General features: G+C 65.5%; 1 protein-coding gene across 1 annotated transcript in view; it reads left to right on the top strand.

Moving 5' to 3' along the window:
• Nucleotides 1–9,584, top strand: part of Tcf3 (transcription factor 3) — a 28,861-nt gene that overhangs the window by 15,636 nt on the left and 3,641 nt on the right. Inside the window, exons 4-16 of the mRNA XM_015503793.2 lie at nucleotides 83–161; nucleotides 1,760–1,827; nucleotides 2,860–2,992; nucleotides 4,037–4,086; nucleotides 5,150–5,252; nucleotides 5,317–5,477; nucleotides 5,551–5,683; nucleotides 5,999–6,057; nucleotides 6,135–6,213; nucleotides 6,955–7,028; nucleotides 7,227–7,382; nucleotides 7,455–7,578; nucleotides 9,462–9,578. Of these exons, the coding sequence (XP_015359279.1) occupies nucleotides 83–161; nucleotides 1,760–1,827; nucleotides 2,860–2,992; nucleotides 4,037–4,086; nucleotides 5,150–5,252; nucleotides 5,317–5,477; nucleotides 5,551–5,683; nucleotides 5,999–6,057; nucleotides 6,135–6,213; nucleotides 6,955–7,028; nucleotides 7,227–7,382; nucleotides 7,455–7,578; nucleotides 9,462–9,578 (1,336 nt within the window). The remainder of the gene's footprint in view (nucleotides 1–82; nucleotides 162–1,759; nucleotides 1,828–2,859; nucleotides 2,993–4,036; nucleotides 4,087–5,149; nucleotides 5,253–5,316; nucleotides 5,478–5,550; nucleotides 5,684–5,998; nucleotides 6,058–6,134; nucleotides 6,214–6,954; nucleotides 7,029–7,226; nucleotides 7,383–7,454; nucleotides 7,579–9,461; nucleotides 9,579–9,584) is intronic.

Here is a 9,584-nt window from a genome sequence, read left to right as displayed (position 1 = left end):
AGTGAGGGTGGGTGGGAGGGACGTTGAGGGGGCTCTGGGGTGCAGGGTGGTGTCCTGGGCCCTCACCCCAGCCGTCTCCTAGGCCTACAGTGACAGCACCCACTTCAGCGAGTCCCACGGCAGCCTTTCTTCATCCACATTCCTGGGACCCGGACTTGGAGGTGAGTGGGCAGTCGGGTGGACTGGCGGCAGCCTCAGGACTGGTCAGGGCACTGAACCCCGTGTGGGTGGACGGTCTGGACCCCTCCTGCTGGCTCTGCGGGGCAGGGGCCTGTGGTGGTGCCCACGGCAGTAGCTGTGGGTCTTGGCCACTTGGGAAGGTGGTGCATGGCCCCAGCAGCCAGAGTGGACAAAAAGTGGCCTTCAGGCCTGCCTTTGGCCAGGTGCTGACCAGGGCTGTGTCACGGGGGTGGGGATTCTTAGGCTGCAGCTGGCACGGCTGTCCCGTGGGGCTGGGGCTGGAGGCAGTCTGGTGACGGGTCGAGGCCCAGGGAGTCGGATGTGCTGCTGGCCTCTGGTGGTGACTGCTGCATGAGCTGCTTGGCCTCGGCCTCATGGCCAAGGGTACCCAGATGGGCAGTCCTCTGTTGCTGGTGTGGGTGGCCAAGTGGCCAGGGGTACAGCTGGGCACCCCCACCTTGTCCCAGCCAAGGGCTGCGAGGCCTGGCCCGCTGCGTGACCTGGGGTGGCCCTGCACCTGCAGCACACTGGCTTCTCCTCTTGCTCTTCCTCCTCCCGGCCTCCTCCTCAGCTTCCTGCTGGCGTGAGCGGGGCTGCGGGCAGTTCCCACGCGGGCAGCAGTGTCCAGAGCCCAGCTGTGTCCTGGCCGGGTCCTGCCTCCCCTGCCACTTGCCCTCTCGCAGCTGTGAACTTGGGCAGGGCAAGTGGGCTCCCAGGAACCCCCGCCCCAGGGTTCCTGTTGAGGAGCGGAGCAGGCCCCGGACAGCACCTGGTGCATCTGGAGCACGGCACTCTCACCCGCTGCCCCTGGTCACCAGTTGAAGTGGGAGGAACAGCACTGACCTGGCACCTCTTCCCATGAGTCTAGGAGATGTTCTTTTACAGAAGTCGATGGGTTTTGTTTTCTCCCAGTTGTAGATAATTAACACCAGTGGACAAGTGTTCTGACGCCTGTTGAGAAGGTTCTTACTGACCCTGCCTCCCACCCCTGCAATCAGGCATTTTCTGTGTCCAGTTTAAGCGCAAGGGGAACTTAGAAGGCTCAGGTGCCGAGTATTCCAGGGACGCTGCTTCAGGCGAGGCTGGATCCAGGCATCTGTGCAGTGCAGGGGGCGGGGGGGGGCTCTCAGTCCCCTACAGAGCTCCAGACTTTGCCTGCCTCTTCTCCCGGTGGCTTGACGCAGTGTCCAGGGTGGTGCCTGTGGCTAAGTGGGGCTCACATGTTGGTTTACAGAGGGACCACTGGCCAGCAGGCTGGGCTGCCCCCGAGCTGGGTGCTGGGCCTAATGGGCATCATGTGCACACAGCACAGATCCCTGATGGGTCTGCCACTGGCGTCCCAGGGAGGTGGCACCATAGCCTTGAAGTGAAATGCCCTGAGCCAGGGAAGCACATGGTTCTCACGTGAGTGAGGGCAACAGGGCCTGGCGGTGGAGCTCAGCACTGTCCCCCAGGCTGGTGGCAGCACCTCCAGTTGTCAAGAGGCTCCAGCCCCCGTGCGGCCCCGCCCCCTGGTGCGCCCAGTGCCCCATGTCTGCGTTCCTCGGGGTCTGCCCCAGTGACCCTCCTTCCCCTGCAGGCAAGGGCGGTGAGCGAGGCGCCTACGCCACCTTCGGGAGAGATGCTGGTGTTGGCAGCTTGACTCAGGTGAGGGGTGAAGGTGGCCGGCCGAGCTGCCCTGTCCAGAGCCTGTGCTCGGCTCCGCCCTCCCCGCCCCCTTGTTTTGGTTTTTAGTTTTACACGGTTCCTCGGGGTTCCTCGTCTCTGGGCCTCGAGGAGCTGCTGGTTGTGGGTGGGGACCCTTCTCCACAGCTCCCTGCTTAGGGTCTAGGCCAGGCCAAGCCACCCCCAAACCTGGCCGCCTGTGCCACTCGCAGGTGTAGCCCACCCAGGGGTTGCCCCAGCCCAGATGAAAACCTCACCCACATGGTTCTCACGTGAGTGAGGGCAACAGGGCCTGGTGGCCAGTTCAGTGGTCCCAGCCTGGCCTCCTGTCTCTGGGTCCCCTGGGAGACATCTATCCCCACACCCCCAGGAATTTCATTCTTGTCCCCACCACGTCCTCCCCAGTCCCAGGGTATAGCCTGGCCTGTCTGGGGTGGCTCCCCTAAGCTGCTGGACACCAGCCATGTGCAGGGGTCACACCTGCAGGCCTGCCAGGCCCCACAGGGCCCCGTACGGTGGGGACAGCCTGCAGCGTTACTGCTGAGAGCAGAGCCTGGCAGAAGTGGGTTGCGAACCAGAGGCCAGTGGGGGAGGCTGCCCGCCCCAGCACCCCGCAGGGGCCAGGGCAAACAGGAGGCTGCTTGGTGGCCTGACACCCCAGGGGCAGAGGTCTGCCTCGACCCAATGTGCAGAACCAAGCTGTTGGGGTAGGAAGGAAAGGACACAGGAAGAGTGACTCCCAGGCCCAGCGGTGCCCAGCCGAGAGCCAGAGCGGGTGGCCATCGGATGCCAGCAGCCTTGAGCCATGCCCACAGCTGCAGTCCCTGGTGCCTTAGCTCGGAGAGTGGTGCCTGTGTTGCCCAAGCCAGGTCCCCAGCCAGCAGGAGAGCCCCCTGCCCCAAGGGCCGGGGCCACCCCAGACGTCTGGGTGACTTTGACCTTCTGTAGTTGATGGGTGTCTAACGCGTTGGCCTGGGGAGTGGACAGTGACTCTGCCAACTGCTGTCCCCGCAGGCCGGCTTCCTGCCTGGCGAGCTGGCCCTCGGCAGCCCCGGGACACTGTCCCCCCCTGGCGGCAAGGGCAGCTCCCAGTATTATTCCTCCTACCCCAGCAACCCTCGGCGGAGAGCGGCAGACAGCGGCCTGGGTGAGTGGGACGGCCAGGGCCTTGGAGGGCAGTAGCCAGGGCCATGCCAGATCCTGACTGGGGTCTAGGCACGCAGGGTGGGAGGCACAGGCGTGAGCTGGCACAGAGTGGGCCTCCCTCTGCCTGAGGCCACGGACACTGGGCCGTGGCTCCCCAGACAGACCCGGGGCTGGTTCCCGGGACCCTCCAGACTGCTGGTCTCCGTGGGTCCTGGGCCTCTGTTCATGCCTCTCTGTCTGTGTGGCGCTGGAGATGGGGCCCAGGACCCGTGTGCTGGGCAGGCGCCAGCCACTGAGCCACCTGTCCTTGAGCATTTTGCTGGATTGTTCTCCAGCCCGCATGGCCCAGCGGCCCACGTCCACGTCCACCCAGGAGGTGGGCCTTGGCCCCTTTGAGCCTTCAGGACTGTGCCTGGGGACACTGAGTCAGCCAGACCAAGGGCTGTCCTGGGCCCCTGTGGGCAGCACAGGTGGCGGGCTCAGTCGCAGGGTGCACAGCAGTGGTTCTGGCCTTCGCTGCCCTGCAGGTGGAGAAAGTGCCCCAAGTGTCTTGCACACTCACAGATGCTGCCGGGTGGGTGGGTGTGCAAGGATCTGGGGCCACAGTGTGGCTGAGAGGGACGGGCCTGGCACTTCAGAGCCAGCTCTGCCAAGTGTGTGCCCCTGCCAGACCCCTTGCCCGCCGCTGTGGGTTTCTGCGTCTTTAAACTCGTGTGGGTGGGCTTGAGGTCCCCTTCTTTCTGGCAGGACTGGGGATTGAACCCGCGTGCCGTGCCGCGAGCTGGCCCCAGCCTCACAGTCTTGGTTGGGCCTTTCACCCAGGCTGGCCTGATACTTGCCATCCTGCTGCCTCAGCCTCCTGAGTTGCTGGGGTGACAGGAGTGACCAGGTGCCCAGGCAAGGTGTTTGGCTTTACCAAAGGGGTGATCTGAAGCTCTCTGCTCCAGGGCAGGAGCTGTTCCCATACCGGTCCCCAACAGCGACAAGGTGTCCAAGGGGCACGAATGGTCATTGAGGGGCATCTCTCATTTCTCTCTCTCAACAGAGGTGCAGCCCAAGAAGGCCCGGAAGGTTCCGCCTGGTCTTCCTTCCTCGGTGAGTGGTGGAACAGAGGGAACCCCACTTGATGAACGCCCTTCCTCGCCCAGGGCTCGGGGCCACCCTGTCGGCAGCCAGACCTTGTGAGGTCCCAAGCTGTGCGTGCCTCTGCAGCCCAGAGCACGAGCATGAACACGTGTGGCCCGAAAAGCTACCCTAGGGCCCAGCCCTGGCCACAGGCCTCCAAGGGACAGTGGTCTGAGGCCTCTGTTCCAGTCTTGGCCTCGCGTGGCATAGGAGGGCAGGTTCCCGGCGAGGCCCCCTGGGCACGTGTGGGGCTCTGGGAGCCAGGCAGGAAGGTCCTCCTGGACCCTCTCTAGGGCCTGTCCACCCTGTCTGCCCTGCGTCCCCACCCGCTGCCTGGTGGTTGGCTGGAGGCCAGGGCAGCAGATGGTGCGGGCCGGCCGCCCCCTGCCGGGCCCCTGCATCGTGTCAGGCTGGAAGGAGAGGTGTGTGCCCATTCCCTGCACCACCCAGCACCTCTGCCAGGGCCGGCCAGCGCCGGGCACCACCTCCAGTGGGTGCACCACCACCCTGGTCAGCATGAGTAGAGGCCAGGCACCTGCTGCCCTGGCCCAGGGCCCTCCTTCCTTGTCGGACCTATAACTGGGGTGGGGGCGAGCACTGGGGACACAGGGAGGGAGGCCCAGGCATACGGGTGCCAGGACCTCAGTCGGGCCTGGCGCGCTGGGGCTCTGCTTCGGAGCCACACCACGCTGCGAGGCAGAACGGAGCCCCTGGGGCCCTGGTCCAGCCTCGCTCACAGCCTGGTGTCCATGTCTCTGTTGGCCTGAAGTTCAGGAGCACCGGGGGTAGTGGTGGTGGGCCCTTTGCCATAGCTGCCCTCTGGTGGCCAGGCATGGGGCTAAGGGAGGATCCTAGCCGGGTGGCAGGAGAGCAGAGGGAATGGCCAGGGGGCTTTGGCAGGAGCGGAGTTGGCTGGAAAGGTGGCCCAGGCAGGAACCAGGACGCCCACAGCTCAGAGCCCGGCTGCAGTGTGCCTGGAAACGGCCGCGGGAGGGAGGCTGGACGACCAGTGCCTCTGTCCTTGAACCTGCAGGTGTACCCCCCCAGCTCCGGGGACGACTTTGGCAGGGACACAGCCGCCTACCCCTCTGCCAAGACCCCCAGCAGCGCCTACCCCGCCCCCTTCTACATGGCAGGTGGGTGGGGCTCGCCCGGGGTGGCTGGGGCCCTCGGTGCCCGTCTCACCTGTGCTCCCCACAGATGGCAGCCTGCACCCCTCGGCCGAGCTCTGGAGCACTCCTGGCCAGGCAGGCTTCGGGTCCATGCTGGGCAGCGGCTCGTCCCCCTTGCCCCTCACACCGGGCAGCAGTGGTCCTGTGGGCAGTAGCAGCTTCAGTAGCCTGCACCAGCATGAGCGCATGGTAGGCCTGGTTGGGCGGGTGGGCGGGCGGGCGGGCCTGGGTAGCACTGCCTGATCCCTCTGCTGTCCCCCAGGGCTACCAGCTGCATGGAGCAGAGGTCAATGGCGGGCTTCCAGCTGTGTCCACCTTCTCCTCAGCCCCCGGAGCACCTTACAGCAGCGTCTCCAGCCACACGCCGCCTGTCAGTGGGACTGAGGGCCTCCTCGGTACGGCCACTCACGGGACACGGCCTCCCCGAGCTAGCCCAGCCGGGGATGCCTGGCAGGGCAGGCCCACAGGGTCAGCAATGGGTCCTTCGTCACCATGGCTTCCGCTGTTGGGGGTGGCCCCATGGGACATTGGAAGGACCCTAGAGTAGTGTCTTTCCCACTCCACCGCCAGGGACGCAGGGGCTGGGGGCCCAGTTCACTCCAAGTCCTGCTGCGGTCCCCAGGCCTCACCTCAGCGTGGCAGGTGTCATGGGGACTCCTCACACGGGACACCTGACCTCGAGGCTGGCCCTCGCCCCTTTCCACCCACAGGCTCCCGTGGGACCACGGCCGGCAGCTCTGGGGATGCCCTTGGGAAGGCGCTGGCCTCGGTGAGGTGTGGGGCCAGGGAGGCGGGCTGGGGACGCTGCAGGCCAGCCCGTGACCACCCCGCTCCTCTGCCGCACAGATCTACTCCCCGGATCACTCCAGCAGCACCTTCTCACCCAGCCCCTCGACCCCTGTGGGCTCCCCGCAGGGCCTGCCAGGTAAGTGGGGGCCGGGGGCCGGGGCCCACACAGGTCACGGGTTTGCTCTCCTGGGGTCTCGCAGCCTCGCGGGCTGAGGGGCTGGATGGGGCAGAGCCTGCTGTGAGCCGTGCCCTGAGCAGGCCAGGAGGGCTCCCTGGAGGTGGACTGCAGGTGTCCTTGAGCACACGAGAGGCCCTGTGTGAATGAGGCCCAGAGGTGGCACCTGGCGGCTCACACTGCAGCCACCGGGCCGGTGCGGAGGGTCTGCGTCCAGGAGCCAGGCCACCCTCTGGCTCAGACCTGTGCCTGCTGTTGTTTGCTGTCCTGATGGAGAGCGGGTGGTGCCAGCTGTGGCCCGTGCCACCTCTGTCCTTGCACAAGAGGAAGTGAGTGCTGGGGGCTCTGGCTGGCCTGGGTGGTTGTGCCAACATTACCCCTGGTCCTCGTCTCTGCCTGTGAGAAACCTCAGGAACCCAGGCTTTTCCTGGACCTGTCCAGTCTCTCCTGGAGCTAACCACTTCCCCTACTGCTGCTGGAGCTCAGAGCGCGTGGGGCAGGATATGGAGGAGCCTCCCTCCGAGGCACTGGCTGCTGCTGGAAGCAGGCGGGCTTGGCGGGCCTGCTGGCTAGGGCCCGATGGGGCCGAGATGCCCTCCCTGTGCTTTTGTTTGCGTAGGGCATCCCCAAGTGGCCACCCTGAGCCTTAGAGGATGCCCAGCTGTTGGGAATGCCCCATTCACACATCTCCTGCCCTTCCAGGGACGTCGCAGTGGCCCCGAGCAGGGGCCCCCGGTGCCTTATCGCCCAGCTATGACGGGGGTCTCCCCGGCCTGGTGAGTGACCCTGCCCTGCCGTGGGGGTGGGTGGCCTGTCTGTCCTGTCCCCAGGCAGCAGGACTGTAGGGAACATCGGCCCTGTGACCAGGAGATGCTTGTGAGGAGGGGTCTGGGCTGGAGGTGGGTGGGGCCCCCCAGTGTGCAGAGCTCCTGGGCAGACGGCAGCGGCCCCCACACCCTCCTTGTGCCCCACAGAGCAAGATGGAAGACCACCTGGACGAGGCCATCCACGTGCTTCGCAGCCACGCCGTGGGCACAGCCAGCGACGTACATGGGCTGCTGCCTGGCCCCGGGACACTGGCCTCTGGTTTCGCGGGCCCCTTGCCACTGGGTGGTCGGCACGCTGGCCTGGTGAGCCTCGGGCAGGGTTGGGGGGTGGGGCTGGGGCCAGCCACGTTGACGTCACCCCTGCCCCGTCTGCAGGTTGGGGGCAGCCACCCTGAAGACGGACTTGCGGGCAGCACCAGCCTCTTGCACAACCACACTGCACTGCCCAGCCAGCCTGGCACCCTGCCTGACCTTCCGCGGCCGCCTGACTCCTACAGTGGTGAGTCCAGGCACCAGACTGCTTGTCCCCCCACCCCGCTGCTGTCCTCTGTAGTGCGGGCTTGGATAGTCCAGGGACGGTGCTGCCAGGGGCCAGGCAGTCTCCCCAGCCTGAGCAGAGCTGCGGTGTGGCCCCGTGGCCCTGCCAGATGTCCGCGGTGGCCACGGACGCGGGATTCCAGGGCCCCATGTGCTGCTGAGGACGCTGTGGCAGGAGGTTGCACCTGGCGCCCAGAGGGCGGGGGGCTTGCGTTGCTCCTCAGGTGGGACTCCTGGGGGCATCTGGGGACACCGGCTGCTGGTGGGTGTTGTTGGGGGGAGCAGGGCTGGCACAGGCCTCTCGGCACGTGACGTGGTGGCCCTGCCTTGACCACCTGGGTACCCGGTGCTGTTGTGGGCAGTGAGCGGGAGACTGGGGAACAGACCAGGTGCGGGCCGATTGCGGGCAGGACTGAAGGCTGGGGCCCTCCAGGCTGCTGGAGCCCAGGAAGGGAGGACCTGGGCCGCCCTCCAGGACTGGACCTGCTTGGGATTCAGGGGCGCCCTCCGGTGGCCATGTCATGGGCCTGGCCGGAGAACCACCCAGTGTGTGCCCACAGTGCTGGGGCAGCCCTGGCCTTAGTCCCACCTCCCCAGGGTCCTGTCCTGTCCTGTCCCTTCCCTCCCTGGGTTTTTTGAACCCCAGGACATTTCCACAGCTGCCATTTCAATTGCAGCATCTCGGGGAGAGTCCAGGGTGGAGGCCCTGAGACCAGGCACTCTGCTGCTCTAGTGTTTGAACGCCACGGCCATGGTGTCGTACAGGCTTGGTCTGCACCTGGTTCCTGACGTGCCTGTCCATGCAAGGCACTTCCCAATGTGCAGCTCCATTCTGGCCTCACCGGGTTGAACGGTGTTTCTTGATTTGGTGAAGGAGGCTCCCTGGGCTGGGGACACAGCTCAGCTGGCAGAGGGCTCGCCTTGCATGCCCACAGCCTGGGTTCCACCCCAGCTCCACAGAAGGGGAGAACAGGGACAGCTCTGCCTGCAGAGCCCCTGTCTGGGCTGGGCCCCTGTTTTCTGGACTTGTCCTCCCGTTGCATTGACCCGAGGCGCTCTGCGTGTTTTGGAGAGCAGTCCGTTACTGGCTAAGGAGGTCAGGCATGTTGTCTGCCTGTGACACTTTCATTCTGGTGTATTCTGGTCATTTTGAGCCGGGTCCCCTGGTGCCTGCCTGTCTTCTCGTTGTCTGGGCATCTGAGGCCGGGAGAGGAGCTCGGGCCCAGCGCGGCCGTGCAGGAAGACCTCACACACACATTTCTAAATGTGGATACGGTTCAGTGTGCGGGCTCAGGGATGCCTGCAGTGCTGGGTGGGACCTGGTGCACTGCCATCCCCGCTGTCAGCCTCCGCCTCCGCTCCGCCCGCCCTCCCTGCCCCCTGCCCCCTGCCCTGAAGTGCCTCCCCCTGTTTTTTTCATTTAATACTGATTTCCTCCCCAAGAAAGCTCTTTAGTTGGCTTTTTGTTGGTGGGTTAGGATGCTAGGGCTGTGCCCCAGGGCCTCGTGGGTGCTGGGCAAGTGCTCCACCACTGCGCTGGCCGCGGGTCCAGGATTCCCAGGACCTGTTCACCTGCCCCCTCCTGAGAGTCCTGAAGCCACGTTTCCCCAGGCGGCTCTGTTCTGGTGGAACTGGTGCCTCTGGTGTGGGTAGAGGCCCAGCTCTGGGTGGTTGGTGTGTCGCGGTTTTCTGTTTTTTTTTGTTGTGGTGGTGGTCATCGTCATTGTCGCTGTTGTTTTTCCTTGAGATCAAAGACCTATGACAGGAGCGTCAAAGGGGCCGGTCAGGTAGTCTTGGAGGCCACTGCTGTCCCGGCCACAGCCTTTGATGCCAGTCCTATTGCAGGGCTTGGGCGAGCAGGAGCTGCGGTGGTCACCGGCGAGATCAAGCGCGAGGAGAAGGAGGACGAAGAGAACACTTCGGTGGCGGACAACTCGGAGGAGGAGAAGAAGGAGCTGAAGGGCCCCC

The sequence above is a fragment of the Marmota marmota genome, unplaced genomic scaffold, assembly GCF_001458135.2.
Source record: "Marmota marmota marmota unplaced genomic scaffold, marMar, whole genome shotgun sequence".
Lineage (NCBI taxonomy): Eukaryota > Metazoa > Chordata > Mammalia > Rodentia > Sciuridae > Marmota > Marmota marmota.
This window is presented reverse-complemented; position numbering and strand designations above follow the sequence as displayed.